This window comes from Coturnix japonica, chromosome 15, assembly GCF_001577835.2.
Source record: "Coturnix japonica isolate 7356 chromosome 15, Coturnix japonica 2.1, whole genome shotgun sequence".
In the NCBI taxonomy this organism is placed as follows: Eukaryota; Metazoa; Chordata; class Aves; order Galliformes; family Phasianidae; genus Coturnix; species Coturnix japonica.
The window spans coordinates 3132302-3150699 of record NC_029530.1 but is presented as its reverse complement, the minus strand read 5'-3'; the positions used below and the strand labels follow the sequence as shown (position 1 = coordinate 3150699).

The 18398-nt window shown below is 39.4% G+C and overlaps 1 protein-coding gene across 1 annotated transcript in view; it reads left to right on the top strand.

The window, feature by feature from the left end:
- Window positions 1-298: 298 nt before the first annotated feature.
- The window catches only part of GLT1D1 (glycosyltransferase 1 domain containing 1), a 36037-nt gene continuing 17937 nt past the window's right edge, over window positions 299-18398 (top strand). The window contains exons 1-6 of the mRNA XM_015878380.2: window positions 299-2007; window positions 7779-7927; window positions 9894-9999; window positions 13756-13807; window positions 17552-17588; window positions 17894-17950. Coding sequence (XP_015733866.1) covers window positions 1940-2007; window positions 7779-7927; window positions 9894-9999; window positions 13756-13807; window positions 17552-17588; window positions 17894-17950 — 469 coding nt within the window. The 5' untranslated portion in view covers window positions 299-1939. The remainder of the gene's footprint in view (window positions 2008-7778; window positions 7928-9893; window positions 10000-13755; window positions 13808-17551; window positions 17589-17893; window positions 17951-18398) is intronic.

The window sequence follows — 18398 nt, the reverse complement described above, 5'->3', positions numbered from 1 at the left end:
GAGTAAACTCTTGGAAAGGGCTGACAATAGCAGGACACGGGGAAACGGTTTGAAGTTAAAAGAGGGAAGATTTAGGTTGGATGTTAGGGGGAAGTTCTTTACTAGGAGAGTGGTTTGGTCCTGGAACAGGCTGCACAGGGAGGTTGTGGATGCCCCGAACTTGGAGGTGTTCAAGGCCAGGTTGGATGGGGCCATGGGCAACCTGATCTAGTAAAGGTGTATGTTTGGTGGCCCTGCCAGGCAGGGGGGTTGGAACTACAAGGTTCCCTTCCAACCTGGGTCATTCTGTGATTGAGTCCCATCTGGTCCAGTTGTACCTTTGGATACGTGTCGGCTTCTTCTCCCTCACGGTTCTACCTTGCAGCTCTCATTGAGGTGCTTCAAGGTAAAGGAGTCATTAGGTGGAGGCTGCAGCAGATTATATAGCTTTGAATGTTGTCTTGTGTGATAGCTCAGGCTGAGAATGACCTTTTGGGCTTTAAATGGAACACTGAAATATGCTTTTGTTCTACTGGACTAAAGCCATTGAAATATATTACTGTTTCCAGCATTGGAACTTATAGCTGCAATTCTGACCAGCACCAAGTGGGAAAGCTGCTTCCCATGGCTGGATTGATTCAACATTGTGTAGTTGAACCCAGTGTGTAGGTATGAGTTAAAACTTCTGGAGCAGCGTTGGTAATTGAGCAAGTGATGCTTGTAAAAGCACATGCTTTCATTTAATGATGGGCCTTTGTAAATAACATATGCCATAGGAATGACTCAGTAAATGTGTTTGCTCTCTTAGGTGGTTATACATCATGTCAAAGGGCAGTGAGGAACACTCAGCCAGCTTAACAGAGATCTCTTGGTGAGCTACTGTAAATTAACCCATTCTGCATGGGGTAACATGCATCAGTGTGGCCCCGTGGTAAATTACATCAGGGAAGCAGTCCAGGTTATAAACATGCAAGCAAAATAGTGAGCTTCCTCTTAGGTCAAGCCTTCTTTCTTGTCTACCTCACAGTGATGGAGATCCTGCATGTGCTGTCAGTGTATTTACAAGGTACAGAATCCAGTCTGAGTCTGGTTTCCCAATAGGATCCCACAGTGTTACTGCCTGCTGCCCCACCTGGCTGCTCACTGTTTCTGGTTACTGGGGATTGTCTGGAGTGCTTGCTTGATAGTTTGGGATGTGGTTTTCTTGGTCCTGAGCACTTTCTTTGCCCCTTCCTTGGGGGTGTTTGAGGCCAGTTGGATGGAGCCTGATTTAGTGCCCAGCTGAGCAGCACTGCCCACAGCAGTGGGTTGGAACAGGGTGATCTTTGAGTTTCCTTCCAGCCCAAACCATCCCATGATTCCCTGAAGGCAAAGATGATTCAAGGGCTGGAGTGCTTCTCTAAAGAAAAGCTGAGAAAGTTGGAGTTTATTTAGACAGAAGAAGGCTCTGGGGAGACCCCATAGTCACATTCCTGTACTTAAAGGATGCCCACAGGAAAGAAGGGGAGAAATTCTATTGGGGGTGGGTATTTTAAATTAAAAACAGTGGGTTTAAGGGAGAAATTCTTCACTCAGAAGGTGGTGAGGCAGCACAGAGATGCTGTGGATGCTCCATCCCTGGAAAGCACCCATGACCAGTCTGGTTGGACTGCTTGCTGTAGCTGAGGTCGTGACTCTCCTTGGCTTTTGCCCTTCCCGATAATCAGCGTGCTCTCTGACCCCGGGGCCCCTGCAGACAGAGCAGCAGTGACACCACCCCGCACAGGGCGTGCTGCTATTGGGGCAGCTCTGCCGGCTCCCGCGGGGCTCCGAGCCGGGCGGGGCTGATGCAGGTGTGCGGCCCCAGCTCCGCGTGGGTTCCGCGAGTCCGTGTCCGTGCCGCCGGCAGGTGAGGAGCCTCGCAGGCAGACATCGACCGCAGCACGGCCCCTCGGTACGGCGAGAGGAAGGAAATGCCGCTATGAGGCTGCTCCTGATAGCGTGCCTACGAGCGCAGACCGGCAACGCGACCACGGCGGCCAGAATACAGTAAGTGCATGCGGCCCGGAGCGAGGGGGGGGATCGGGGGGAGATCGGGTCGGGTCTCCTCCGTCGCAGGGTTGCCCAGCCCGGCCGCCATTCATTGCCCGCTGCGGCGCACGGCGGCGTTGTGTCTCACCTAAGCCGCGTGGATGGATGGCTGCGGCCCCGCCGAGCTGCCGCCCATAGGAGATAGAGGAGATAGGGGGCCCGCAGCGTGCGAGGGCTGCCTGTTGTTTCACAGCGTGATGGGGGACCACCCTGGAAAAAATGAATGAATACGGCTGTATTCAGCCTAGGGCAGGTCATGCTGCAGGGGTGATCGTAGCTCATGAAGGTGCGCTCGTCAGCTGGTTGCTGGAACTTTCTGCTGCTGTTTGGTTAATGGTGGTGGGTTTCCTAAGGGCTGCTGGTTTGGACGTGCTCACTATCAGCTGCAAGGTCAGTGTGAGATGCAGCAGCAGCTGCAGAGCCTAAAACAATGTCCATGCAGCCATCCTAGCACAGCACCTCGCTCCTCCAAGGGCCTAAAATACACTATTAACATTCTTCATCAGGTCCATGTAGCCATCCTAGTGCAGCATCTCGCTCTTCTAAGGGCCTAAAATACACTAATAACTCAACATTCTTCATAAGGTTAGATATTAGGTTAAAATTCTTCTCAGAGCAGTCAGCTCTGGCATGAGCTGCACAGGGATGCGGGTGGGTCACAGTGTTGGAGATGGTCAATAACCGTGCAGACGTGGCACTGATGACCATGGGTGAGCAGAGTGGTGTTTTCCTATCTCGGTAATTTGATGATTCACTTTACTCTTATCTTTTCCTCTCACCGGATAAAACAAAGCTGGTTATATGTTGCACTGAGACTCGGTGACTTAGTAACGTGCCTTTGTCAGACTGGTAGTAACCAGTGATGTTGGTTAATCACCCCCAGCTGTGTGTGACTCCAGTATGGTGCCCTCAGCTAACGTGCAAGAGGGTGTAGGTTTGCTGAGATAGAACAGCTCGGCTGACAGGTGGTTGAACATATTACCACGTTAGTGCAATCATTTGCAGCTATATAGGCGGATCTGTGCAGAGTATATCCCAACTTGCTTTAGCATCTTAGTGCTCTCAGTCATGCCTTGCACAAAATGGATGCTGCTTTGTCATGGACTTTCAGGCAGAAAGTTGTGAAGGAAAGGCTGATTTAATTGGTTTTTTTCAAAATGAAGATGGATTAAAGGTTTCTTTAGAAACAGAGGTTGTCATTGAGATTAGTAGTTTATGTCGTGTTCAGTTGCTATCTTATCACTTGACATAAATTTTGTTTATAGTAATAATATAATGAAGCCCATTTAGGAAAAGAAATCTAATTGGGAAACAGAGTAAAGAGTACCAGCTATCAATTAAATCTGGCTTCCTGACTAAAAGGCTGCTAAGTGACAGCTACCAGCAGAACCATAGTATCACCAAGGTTGGAAAAGACCTCCGAGGTCATCCCGTCCACCAGCACATAGTACAACATCTAAGCCAGTAAAACCATCTTTCACAGATACTTTTACTTAACACAGGTTTTATTAAGACTTTGTGCCTCTTAAAAGTATCATTGTGTATGGTTAGGTGCTTGGGTGTGTTGCTTCTCTCTCTAATTTGCCATGCCTGAAGTCAGGTTCATATGCATAACCTTTGTATAGTAATGTGTATGCTGCAGAGAATGTATATTCAGATTAATATTTGGCTTTGGTTGTGTCTGTGTGCATGTGTCTGAATTTATTTGTTCAATCTTCCTTTTTTATTTCATATTGAACTGTGCCCAACTTTCAGCTGTGTATACATGAAACAATGATGTTGCCTCTGGGTTGGGCACTTGCCAGCATAGATTAATTTTATGGCTTAATATCACTGGGGCTACTATGTGTATGTTATTACAGCTATTTCTGTAAATGCTTCATATTTTCATAAATCATATCTTTATTTCCTGAGTTTAAAGTAGCTGGTGACAAAGATACCAGAATTTAATTTGGCCAGAAGTCAGTTCACTAAAACAAGTGCTATGATAGAGGTGCTGCGAGCTTTATTTGTATTGGTCTGCATAATCTTTAATCACTTTGAAAAATCTGAGCAATGAGTAGAGAATAAAAGGCAAAGCAAAAGCCATTGGTTGGGCTGCTGTTCTTCTGCCCTGTACTATGTCCGCAAATGTTTTCCATGGCTGGACCCATTTATAAGACAGGATTAAATCCTGCAGAGTTATTTTGGCCTTCCAAAGGACTTCAGGGCTGAAGCAGTATCAGCCTCATTTTTATTTCTGTTCCTACAGTGAATTTTATTCATGCTTCCTTCCAGCCAGCATAAATTGCCTGCGTTGTTTAAAGGAGAAGCTTGAGTGAGAAGTAAAACAAAGAATATTTTACTTTAATGGCATTAAAAAAAAACCCAAACACAACAAAACAACAGTGAAAAAGCCCAGAACAATTTACAAAGGAAACTGAAAAGACAAGAAGGGTTTCAAGTCAAGTAATTCCATTCAAGTATCAGGAAATGAGAACATAAATGTTTCTGAGAAGGTGATGAAAGAAAATAAAACAGGTTTGAAAACCACTGATGTTATGAGCAAGCACACTTCTAAGTCGCCTGTAGCTTAGCTCCAGCCATGCTGTGTTTGGAGCTGCAGAAGTGTTTCTGAGACCTCAAACCCAAGTCATAAAGCAGGGTTGGGAGGCTTTCTGAGCCAGGAGAAGTGAGAAATAGTGATCAATAATATAGGAAGGAAAAAATGAAGTGTTGTAAAGCACAGCCTGATATTTTGTAGGTATGTTAGAGAAAACTGTTTTTCTCTAGAAGTCTTCAACAGAGTGAAAAATGTGTCAGAGATGGTAACTTGTAGCAATATCCCTCTGCACACTGCTAGATCTGGAGCACTTACACTTGTATGTGTCAGTTATGTATCCATTACCTCCCATTATTAAAAATAAATAAATAAGAACCAGGTGACTTCTCTCAATATGAAATTTGGCGAAGCTGGGAAATACTTAAGTGGTGTTTAGATGTAAATAAATATCAGAGGGTAAGCTGTGACTGTTACAATCTGCTCTAAGAAATTCTCTTCCAAGCTTACTGTATATCTGAGCGGTTCCCAGTTGGGTTACTTACTAGCAAAACACACAGGGTTGGACACCTATTCAGAAATATCCATCTCGCCACATAGGGCTGTTGGTGTCTGTGAGTCCTTCAGTATTGGAGGAAGGTATGATAAAGCAGGGTAAAATCTGGGGTATACTGGGGTATAAGGTGATTGGATATCTATTTGCTGCTTTCAGAACTGTGATAGAGGAAAAATGTAGCCTTGAAATTTGACATTTTCTGTTCATTTTTTTCATGCGGATGTTACTTGTTTGTGAGGTGGTGAAATAACATGAATATGCAGTTCTAGGAGGAGAAAATATAGGGGTGGCGATCCTCTTATGTCTTGGCTTTGTTCAGGGACATCTGTGACTTCATAGACAGACCAGCCTTGCAAAAAAAAAAATGCCCTGCAATACCTTTGCAGCACCCTCTTATCGTGTTCCTTGATAACAGAATGTGTGTGAAAATCACAGTCTGCTCTCTTATTTATTTTTTGCTTATAGAGATGAAAAATCATCTAAAGCCATAGAAAAACAGCGCTGTACATTTCAGTACTTAAACACTACACTGTAACGCTGCTGCTGTATGCATACGTTTCCATATATGCATAATTTGGAGCTTATGACTAATCGTATTGAACACAGTGGTATGTTTATGGGATGAAGGTCTCTTCACATCTGGGAATTCAGATTAATCTAGGAATGATTACATAATTTTTCCTTCTTAAGCCGCATGTAAATTTCTTACGTACTCCTGAGTCATTTTGTGTAGGCAAAAAAAACCACAAAAAGAAGCAATGGAGGCAATCCCCAATTTCTGAGCATTGGAGCACACGAGGGAGTCCCCCTCTGCTCACAGCAGAAGCAGCTGGCTGTCATTCAGCTGTGTGGTTTGGAGCAGTGGAGGAAAGTCTCATTCCTGGTAGGTGAGAAAAAAAACAAAGACATTTAGATCACATCTTAGCAGTGTTTCTTGATTCCTGTTGTCATAAGAGAGATATTCTCAAATTAGTTATAATACGTGGACATATCGCTTGCGTGTGATAGTGAACCGATGGAGGGAATAGCACCTTCTAGGCTATTTAATGAACGGCTGTGAACTTTGGGAATGCATGCACCAGCATCCCAGCTACTTGCCCCAGTGTTTTCCCTTCCACAGCTGCAAGGTTTGGGTGTTGTTATTGAGATACAACTGGAGAGCCTCTTTCACATGTCAAGCAGGTGCTTGGTGCAAGTTCACGGGACAGTGGAAGTAAATAATTGCTCAACAGTGCAAATAAGAGCTTAGCTGTGGTTGCTTTTTGTTATTTATTAGTGCTTGTTATAATTCCTTGGGCTGGTTTCAAACGGTGAAGTTAAAAGCAAAATGAGTTTCTTTTTAGAATAGGGAAGAAATACAGCACCATATGTTGTGCTGATGGGGCTCTGTGTGATGTAGTGCTAATGCATTCCTTTCGAGACCTCACGATATTTTACAGCATTTTTAGCACCAATTTCTGGCCTGCAGAAGTTCCTCAGCACAGCAGAAAATGCCTTTCTTTGGGTGGATATGAAATGATCAAGAAAGGAAACATTACCCATGATGCTAATGAGTTAGCAAGATTTTAATGCCAGAACAATTAATATTCTGTGAGGAAAAAATCAGCTGGAACTATATGTAATACAGAGTAAACATCCTTGTGGTATTTAATAATACTTAAAACATCAATGTTAGTTGTTTGAAGTGATGTTATCTCCATGTCAGCAGATGAGGTGTGCCAGTTCCTATCAAAACATGGATTTGCTCCTGTTTTTTGACTGATGGCACTGGAAACTGATAAGTGGGTCTGGTTTCTGTGGGAGGAATTATGAGCACATAGAAGGAAAGTCTGAGGCAAAGCTCATGGAAATGCTGAAAGCAGAGCTCCCTGCAATCCATCAGCACTATTTGAATCAATTTTTTAATAGGAGGAACTGCTGTAAATGAAGATGAATGGGTGAGCTGGCACCAAGATAGGTGGTTTGTGTGTGAAAGTTTTTGGAACAACTGAGACTTTTTTTCTAAAGACTGAAAGTTTCCATGTAATTACTTTGGTGTCTTCTTTTTTTTTTTTTTTTTTAACTTCAATTATCCTGTGACTGTTTAACAAATGGGGTAAACCAAGGCAGGAGACAAGCCCACAGTTAAAGAAAGGAGGAACACATTTTCAACTCTCCAGCTTTATTTATGCCTTCATTTTTTTTGTTGTTCCTGCAAACAATATTTGCACGTTCGGTATTTCTAACAGTATTATTTAGCTGGTTGTACTTATTGGGGCCTTTCTCCAGAACGAGGGGCTGTGGATATCCAAGACCAAGGCTTTCACTCTCCATTCAAATGGAATCTTTTTAGCATATTGAGCAGATGATGAGTCAGAAGAGGTGCTGGTCAGCGTTTACTTCCCACTGATTCCCAGAGGCGGGTTGGTATTCATGGGCTTGGATCTTAAAGTAGGTATGGGCTACAATACAGTGGTGAAGATTTTCCAGAAGAACCCCTTGCTTTAGCTTTGTGGTCACCTGAACAAAGTTACAGTAAAGACAGTTAACACAGGAACAAAAACTAAGGGAAAACATTAAGTAATTGAATGCCTGCAACATTCATTTTATTTATTTATTTATTTTTCTCTTGCTCTATCTGTTTTTATAATGAAGGAGTCATCTGCATGATGCAGGTCACATCTGCGTTCTCAAAGATGCTTCCAGGTGTGAAAGTCTGACTGAAATAGCAAATCTAACCTCTGCAGATCAATTTGATGCAGCCCTGGCCATTCATCTTTATAAAGGAGGCAGACATCTGCAAGGTAATTCTCTTCCTCTTTTGCATTAAAAGTACCTCCTAAAATGCACTGAAAAAGAAGAAAATAAGTGCAGACTGTTACAAAAGACAATACACACATAAACCCACACATATTGTAGTTATTTCTATTTGTCCACTTCAACAAGTATTCAGAAACACTGAAAGTCTTTTTCTGAGGGAGATCTAAATAAATGTACTTTTAAAGCACATAATGCGTTTTACAATTAAGTACTTAAACTACATTAAGATAAGACCGTCATATTAACATCAAGATAGTTTAAGCAAACATGTTTTTCCAGAGGACAGCAGCTTGGCTAAGTGTAGCTCAGGTCAAACTGGGAAGAGCAGGGAGGTTAATCTGATTTTTCTGTTGAAAAATGAGTTAGAGTTTTTTGGGTACATGAAGTAACTTGCAGTTGTTGTTCATGCCAACTAAACTCTAGGAGGCAGGATGTTATCTGACACATAATAAGGTGTTCTGTAGGAACTGGCCAGATAGAACAAAATTTTAGTCTGTTGCTAATGACATACTTGAAGCACCAGCTTCAAAATTACACTGTCATCTACTGAAGTTGCAAGTGTGAATCCATTTTTGAGATCACATTCCCGTTGTCTGAATCTATTTGCTTGAACAAAGGTACAACGTCTGATAGTTTCACCACATCTCAGTGTAAGGCGCATGGTTCTAGGTTTCAGACTTCAGTGGTCCCCAGGCAATTTGTGCTGGTAAGCTTTCCTAAAGCCTGAGTTATTATTTCTAGCGTGCCTGTATATCTTTTGTTATAATGGAGCTCTGATTTCAGTAGGGATCCAAGAATACAAATACAGAAATAATGCTGTGTGGTGATCGCTGCTACCTTATCTATTAGGGCTTCTCTTACTGGAGTGCCATTTGTTTAGAGTTTAAAACCATGTTCTCCATGTAGTAATTAGCCACCCTCAGGTTGTTACATGTTCGCTTAATGTGGTGGAAAACTGACCACTTAATAGTTTTCAGCGCTGAAAACAATCAACAGTAAACATTATTGACTACAGCCTTAATGAGTTTAAGGAAAGAGCGTTTCTGGTAACTTGTCAGTCACTAAAAGGAACCTGACACCAGGACAACAAATACTATTAGAAAGGAATCTTAAATTACTATTGGCTTTTGTATTTTCACTGTCTTTGGCCTTGTCCATGTAAGGCTTACTGCTCTTAGCAGAGAGGTGCTATGCTATCATGTGGTCATATTGATTTGTTCTGATGCCATGTATCAAAACTAGGTTTTTAACATGGCGCACACACCGCTGGGTTATCTGTGCTTTCATGCTCTAAAACTTGTGTGTTGATAAAATCTTGCACACAGTTAAGCATGCATTCTTCTGCTCTTGCTGTTCTGAGCTCTGGGCATCCTACAGCACCTTCCAGAACTTGGGCCATCACAGAAGTTGTTGGAGCAACCACTTATAAACTCAGATCCATCTTTTGGGATGGAATCAAGCAAAACGATGGTTAAGGCGAAGTTTCACATAATCTGCCTTATTTCAGTGCTTGACTATTTCTGATGGTATGGCTCCACATACAAATTCAGTAGCATAACATTGGCCACCCAAACCATTATACTGGTGTACATGAGAGGGCAGTGATTGATTGGCTGAGGCTGGGTGCTTAGAATGAACCCAGCTTTGAGGTACTGTATCTTATTAAAATGTGAATACCGTTTGTAATATACATGCTGTTTGGTGGGCTGCCAAATGTAGAAAGTAATTGATTGCTTTATTAAATATGGACAAAGCCAAAGAAAATCTCATAGCTACATAACAGACTGATGCGCTGTTATTGTATGTTTCTCATCAGTGCCAAAACCATAAAGAAACAAGTTTCTGCACATTTCAATTTCAAAGCCATTTGCTTATATATGTAATGCGGTATTGTCAATATACCTTTCTCACTCTTAATACACCCTTCTCACCTTGGTCACTGTTTTGCAGGTAGCAGAATTCCTTTTGGAATCATCTTTGGAGGAACAGATATAAATGAAGACATCAGAAGTGAAGAGAAACATCGGGTAATGGGAGCAGTGCTAAGAGAAGCCAGGTAAAATCTGTGTGTAAGGTTTGTGATAGGAAATTACATATTTTAAAGGATGATTTTGTAGGAACTCTTCCATAAATGCTTGGAGTAGCTAGGAGATATGTAAACCAACGGACAAACAATAAACAACTTGATAGCACTGTGGGCTCAATCTAGTCATTACAGCTTTATGATACAGTTTCTTCATAAAAATATAGTCTGTATGCACTGTTTTCTTTTTATGTTTCCTCTGCTACAGTCATTCACTGTATTTGTCCACCTAAGATTTGGCAGAAGTAGCGATCAGGCTTGGCATCTTTGGCTGCAACTTTTCAAAATAACTCAAATCCCATTAAAAGTAATGAATTTTGTGCTTTTGTTTACCAGTTCTGTGCTTTGTCTACTGAATCATATCTGCTTTCTAGAACAGTATAACTATGCATGTGAGAAAGGTATAAAATTCTAAGGCAGGTAAAAATGAGAAGAATAGCAAGAATACTTGTGACTTGGCAGCATATCTACTTCATATGTAGGCATTATAGACAGTCTTTGATGGTTATTGTAACTGTGAACTGTAGTGGCTTGCCTGTGGTTTATTTAATGTTTATATTGGATACAAATGTTGTATGCAATCACATTATAAATTCTTACCAAAACTATTTTGGTACTTTGTACAATAATTTGGTATTTTGTACAAAACTGTACACACAGATAAAAATGCTCCTCAGTTTGAGAAGGAGACAACTAAAAATAAGTGATGTTTATCTGGTTGCATCCCAGAGTCAAACTTGTTTTCAGAGGCCTTGCACTTGATGTGCTGACAGTGTGCTTGAGTGAAAAGCAGCTGACTGAAGTATAGAGAGCTTTTGTTCTTTTTTTTCCTGCTAATGTGATCCTTTTTCCAAATGCCTTAACAAAGAAGCAGAGATGGAAAAAAATCTTTACACAAATTCTCTCTGCTTTTTTGGTGAATTGGGAAGTGAAATATGTACAGGGGGTTTTAAAGTCTGGGAAAATTCCAGTGTTATGTCAGTTTAGTCATCAAGTAGAGTTCAAGAACTGATCAGAAATCAGAGAAAACCACTGACAGAGGGGATTTTACAGCATTTCTCACTGTTTTGGCATCCCCCTGAAAAGAAATATTCCTTCTGCTTGGTCCAGAGGTGAGTTGATTTTAATGGTATTTGATCATAGCTGTGGTGAGGCAATAGTCCCTTTTCTTGTTTGAAACTGAAGTAAAATGAATGTAACATTTTGAATGGGGAAAAAAAAAAAATAGATGGATTAAGTCTCATCAAGACACACTGTCTCTTCATATGTAGCCCAATTAATTGCTTACTGATGATAGGATGACTTTACCTGCATTCTTGTCCTTTCTGTGTGCCAGGACTGCTTTCTGAGCAGCTTTAACTCACTAACTGATCTGGTTTATTTTTCTACTGTCTTAATACGGAAAGTCAACAGAGATGTTATTTTGGTGGCACTAATCTGCTACAGCAGGTCACTCAGCTGTATGCAGCTGTGTTGTGTCTGAGCTTCTGCTGACTTGCTCTTTGCATACTTACTCCAATGGGGCTTAAATACATTGCTGAACAAAGGCTGCCCAGGATATCATCTCTATTCATCGCAGCTTCTCGCAAAGATAACTGCATTGGTTCAGATATGGCGGTATGGATTTTAGCTCATGTTAGCAATAAGGAAATGTGTTCGGTGTCTGCAACAGGCTTATATCTTGTGGTTTTATCTTTGCTAATACTGCAGTATATTCTCGCTGTTATTAGCTAACTTACTGCTGGCATCGATATGCTGCTCTGTCTATAGTGACTTGAAAAATGTAGTAGGTAAACAGGCTTCAAAGACAGCACTTAATCATGCACATTGAAAACTCATTAGGGCATGTTCTTATGTCTTAATGGGACTTGCAGTTGAAAATCACCTTATGGCCTCATTTAAAACAATGTGCTTATACTCTTTTGTTGTCCTATAATTAAAAAGTATTCTTTAAATAGTTCTTAGGGAAGAGAAGAAAGTCATTTAATACGGCGGTTACAATGAGAACATCAGATTTCAGCACTGAAAATTAATAAGTTATCTAAAAAAGAGAGTGTGTGAGTGTCCTTTGTGATCCAGTTCTGTGTTTTAAACATGATCTGTCACCAGTATAGCTCATGTAGCTTATAAAAAATACTGATTTTTTCTGTTCTGCCTTTTTTTTTTTTTAATGGTAATTAATTGAGGTACTTGAGGTATAGTTTTGGATTTCCTCATGTTTCAGAATGCATCAGCACATGCTCTATGCAGTTCATTACTCCACTGCATTAGAAGTAATTCAGTTTTCCAGAAGTTATACTGAATGGATCTCTTCCCCGGTATTATCACTGGTATTATTCATTGCATAGTTATTAAAAGAAAAATTGATTTTTTTTTTCTTCTTTATTGATTGCAGGGTTCTAAACAAAAAGCACTATGAATTGTAGATTACTTGTCCAGTACAATATACCACCACGTTCCATAAAACAAAGTATTGAGCACTCTAGCTTTATAATGAGTGTTTCATTTTTAATCAAATTCCTCTAAATGGTGACTGTACTCCTTTCGGGTATTTAAATCTATTGAATAGTATTTTGTAGACCTGGGAGCAACAGTTTTTCCTGCTTGTTAACGTAATGTATTGAAAGTATAATTGCAAAAACTAGAAAGGAAGCAGATGCAACTTGAGAAAACAAGCATTTGCAAGGGCTTCAATAACCGTAGAGCTGTCGTGTTATATATGTAGAACACATCGTAATACCATAAAGCAGATACTACAAAACAAATGTATGGGAGTAAGTCTGCCTACAACAAACAAAGCAGGAGTTATAATTCAGCATTTATGTGACTTCTAATGGGTGCTCTCAAATTGTAACATAATATCTCCAGTGGAAAAGCACTGTTCTGGTTGTGACTTAGCAGTGTGCTTCACCTCTTGCATTTGTGGTACTCTAGAGATATCTGAGAATGGAAGTGTTACATTAATACCGTGAAACAGAAGCATGGAATCTTATGTATTTTATTTGATAACTTATGATTTATATTCATTATTTCTAAAGGTGATTTAAAAAAAGAATCTAGTCAAGACAAGTTATGTCTCATATGAAGGAGACATTCGAACTTGTTTATTCTATGGAACAGATAGTCCTCAGGAATGAACTGTCTTTGGTTCCAGTTAATACTGAAGTTCCAGTTAAGAACATTTAAAGCATGTGTTTATACTTATTCACATCTTAAAAGTTGCCTTGAAGTTCAAGATGAACAAAGATTCTTTATTAAATCTGACTCCATAAGAGTATCTCATATGACTTCTGGGTATGACATCAAGCTCCCAATAAGAGTAACTGGTTTATTTGGTATGCTTAGATATCGGACTTCTGTGGCTGAAATCTTTCTATAATGAGATGCCTAAAAAGGAGGACTGTAGATATCAATGCTGCTTTTAAGTAGTCTCTTAAATAACTCTTCTGTTGTGTGGGATGACAGTGTACTGAATGTTTCTCAAAGACACATCAGTAAAAGTCAGAATGAGCCATAAGGAAAAAGTAGAAATAGGCCTGGGAACACTGTTTTACCAGTGTTTTTTGGTAAAGAGCAAATAGAAAGCCTGCTCTCTGTCTCTCAACCTATTGTTATTTTTATAAGCTTCTGCTCTTCTTATACACTTCCTTTTCTGAAATACTTCTGTGTTTGTTGTTATGTTTAACACATGAAGCAGTTGATCCCAGCTATTTATGTCCATTTCACCAGGTTTGCGGTGGCTTTCACAACGAAGATGAAGGATCTGGCGGCAGCAGAATGGGTACGTTCATATGGTGATGGTGATGGTTATCATATTAGTAACTGCTCAGTCTCCTATAATGTCTGCTAAAAATTGCTAGGGAATTGTAATTGTATTCTCTATTGCTGTTTTTTTTTCTTTATAGAGAAAGCCTTTCATATTTATGGGCTTTGACAGATCAAATATTTAAATGCTGTTTAGTGTTTGAAAGGAAAAAATGCTTCTCTGAAACGGTTGAAATTAATCATTATTGTTATTATTGGATTCCTCCTGATACTATATGCATATCTTGTTTCTTTCTGCATCATTTGATAAACTCCTTAGTGCAATTTTGTGAACATAAAGCTTTCTTATGTAAGAATTTGGAAGAATAATGTGAGAGCTTTTCTTTTATCAACACTGGAAATAGGGTGAACTTCTGCAGGTGAATTGCAAATATAAAACTGAAGTTATGCTAAGCCCAGTGGTGGGTAATAATACAGCACTATTGACCAGGTCTTGAGGAAAATAGGGCACGTGAATAGCACTTTTCTGAAAGCACTTGTAAAAAGTCATCTCTGCTTCTGAAAACAGAATGAAACATAGCGCTAAATGAAATATGGAGAAATACTGAACAGAATTATTTTCATCCAACATTATAGTGTTCAAATACGTTTGGCAGTGTATTTGAAAGATGATTTTGCCAGCAAAGTACTGGCAGTAATAACGCAAAATGAAATTCCCCTAATAAGTTAGCTAACTATCAAATTTCAGTTTGGCAGAAAAAAGGATGTTCTATGGAATGTTTTTTGAGTAGCAAATGTATTATCCATGTGAAATAATTTTTCTTACTGTGAGTTTAATTTAAAGGTAGGTATTGTATTCATGGAGAGAACCATCAGTACATGTAGAAAAATATGAAAGTCCTTTCAAATATAGTTTTATATTTGAGCTGCCATGCTATTTTATTAGAAAAGGTGTTTAACAAAAATCCCCTTATCTAGTAAACGCATAATGTACTTCACATTAATTGTAATGAATCCTGAGTTGGTAGAGAGCTATGTGAAAACTCATTTGTTTTCATATATTATTATTGGTATCAATCGTATTTTCCAAGGGCCCTGAAACTCCCTGGGAGATTGCAACTTAAACATGCTAAGTCCGAATTTTCTGCTACTGAAGGTAACTGATGGCTTTGCTGTTGAGTTCAATGAGCTCTTAGGGTTAATTTTTCAGTCTCAGCAAATATTAATCTTAGGTCTTTGCAACGGGACAGTTTAATTCATTCCAGGGGCTGCTTAAATAATGTTTAAGTGCTATACAAGATGAGTGCAATGGCCTCTTGTACTTCTTTGTGAGGTGAGCATGCTTGCATGGGTAATGTGCTGTGTATGCAGTAAATGTGTGAGCTCAGGCATTCTTTAGCAGGAAAAACTCAAGTGATTTCTCTAGGACTTAGCTAATTGGACTGATGTGATTGAGTTCCTTAATACCCCCTCACACACACACTTGATTTTTAGGAGAGTAAAATTAAAGTTTTAATTTCACAGAATCATAGAATGGTTTGGGTTGGAAGGGACCTGTAAGATCATCTAGTTCTGACTGCCTGCCATAGGCAGGGACACCTCCCTGTGTCTCTCATCTATTCATTCTCCCTCATCTATTCTTTCATTTAGCCTTTAAGATAGTATGATAATTAGGCAATTTTAAGTGCATAGGTCTCTCCGAAAGCAAAGCTTCCTGTTTGTTTCCGTGGAAACTGCAACAGGTACAAAGAGCACAATAAAGCTATTTGATAGAGCAAACTCCCAGCTACAAAACAGTGTTTTTTGACATAGTCACACCACCATTAGCTGTGCATGTTTGCCAGCGATAAACAAGAGCCCGCACGTCACACTTGTAAGGATCTGTGTGGCCATCTGGGTTGTGGCTTTTCTTTCATGTCATTGACACCAGCTGCTGAAATGTAGCACCCACTGCCTCACTGTGCTCATGTCCAGTGTTTGGTCTCCATAAATGTTCAACAGTTATCAGTAAACGTCAGCGGGTGCAACTTCTACATGAAGCATATTAGCACTCGTTACATATTAATTCACCCTAATGTGATATGCATTATTCCTGTAATGTGTGCTTTATTAGTTAGTCAATAATTCACATTACAAAGATGTAAACAATAGCACTGTGAGGAAGACCTATATTTTCCATCAACATTTTTACTATTACATTGCATAAATTATCCTTAATTATGAATTACATAATACAGCTTTTGTAATAATCTGTATTCTAAGTAAATGTAAAATACATTCAAATATCTTGTGCTTATGATCTGTGTTTTATGTCAGTAATGTAGAATTGGTGCTTAAGAATTACCTAAGACAGTTTTATTCGTATTCAATTTCACTTCTCTACTTTCCCAACTATCATTTAAAATAAAGAGCGTAACATAAAATTGATCTACAACATGTGAATACATCTGTACTCCATGTTAGACAATGTTTCCCACTCTGAGACAAGTCTGCCTAGCTGTTCATAGCTTGAGGAGTTCCCACTGTACAAAAGTGGGATGGTTGGGGGGCAATATGGGACTCTTTTTCCCATTTGCACCTTAAAGGGAGGCATAGTAGTGAAACCCTCAGTCTGTTGGGGGACCGTGCTTCTCTCCATGGAGAAATGGAAACAAAGAGCATTTAGCCCTAAGGCAGCAAAGAATGATGTTGTAGTGAAGGTTGTTTTGGGTCTCCAAGACAGTACGCTAAACAACAGTGTCACTAGAACTGCTTGAAAGAATGTGATTTCAAACTGAAACTCACGGGGTAATATTGAGCAAATTTGTTGGAGAATGAGTGAGTTGAGCAATTCCCTAGTTTACTCCTAAGGCACTGTAGCCAATGCTTTTAAAAGAAGTAGGAACTGTCTGAATGCAGAGCTTTTCCAAATGAACTCAAAGAAAGTGTGATTTTTTTGCTGGAGGGGAAGAGTGCATTAGGTGGTTTGTTTTTTAGTTCTGTTTTGTTGTCCTTTTTGAAAGATCCTGAGAAGATTTGAGGTTTTTTTTGTTTGTTTTTTAAAAAAGAAAAGATTAATATTCCACAAATTCAAAGTTGGAGTTATAGAGAGGCAATGAAGTAAGAACTTTGTTTAATAAATATCAATTAAAAAACTAGTTTTCTAGCTCTTCAGGAGTAACCTTGGAAGTGTTGCAATTCCCATCTATTTTCAAATAATTTCACATGCAATTCTTATTTGGGAATAACTGCAGTAACCACTACTGGCCAATGTTCCTGTATAGGCAAGTCTTACATATATTTGGCAGCAACAGTCTTGGAAAAGGTCAGTGGTAAGAAGGGCTGGATTCATGCATGAGGTGTTTAAAACTTCTATTGCGGGTAAATGTGTCTGTGGTTCTGAAACTAGCTGTACTTTTTCTTTGAAAACCAGTGTTTTTTGAGAGCTTCTGTAATTGAGCATCTTTTGTTTATGGCACAGAAAAAGAAGTTAATGATTATGAGAAAATACATAGAGATAAACTGAAGAAATGTGCTTTGACTGACCTGGTAATTGTGTTAATTACAAAACTAATCCCTTGATACTGTAGATGTTTGTTGTAAATGTAATTTAAAGTGCTAATTTTGTTGGCTTTTAGATTTATTAAAATGTTACTTCCTAATGATCTGTCTTGTCAAAAGAAAATCACAGTGATGAGCATTATTGTTATGCTAGATTTTTTGAAAAGGCTGAGCAGATCTTTTATGATGAACTATAAATCACTTTTCCTTCTCTTCGAAGCCTGACGCTAGGAAGAAAATATATGTCCAATATCAAGGTGAGAGTTTTGAAATATTGAGTAATGCATTCAATTTATTTAGGTATTATATTTAGTACCTGTATGTTTATGTATCTATCTGTGCGTATCTGGAAATATTTTGCTGAAGTGGGCCTTGGTTTGAAGTGCTGACTCCACTGAAGTTGAACTCTTTGCCACTGCCTGTATTGCTGTGTATGAAATGAGATGTGCTTGAGAGGAATATGGAATATTGAGAGGAATATCTTTTCTTATAGCAAGACTTTAAGAGGCATGGTTCAGCTATCCAGGAAACAGGCGTTGTATTTCTCTTTTCTTCAACACAGGAATCAGGACTACTCCCACTGAAACATTTGACTGGTATAGGTTTCTACAGAATGCAGGTATGGCTCACTTTTTTCCATATACACCATATTTATTTTTAATAGCTATAATTCTGGATAGAATTTAAGAATGTGAAGACTGATTATGTAATAAAATGGTTTAATGATATGAGAGTCATTAGATACAGGTAGAACATCAATCAGTAAACTGTCTCCATATTGTAGGCTTGTTCAGTTCTGAATTACACCAAAAGGTAAACTATTCCTGGTACGAGTCAATATCCCCTAGAAGATTAGTTAAACTAAAGTGCCAATACCTGACTGTGCTGTGTAACGGAAAGTGTGTCCTTTTCAGAAGAGCAGCTGAGGTGAGGAACTGGTAAAGGAAGGAAATATGTACTGATTTTTGTTTGGTCTTGATATAGAGTTTGTCTCTATTTTCACTAATGTGATGGCATGTAGTGCTGATGGCCTAATTTTGAATTACCTGATCTTGGCAATACTTTAA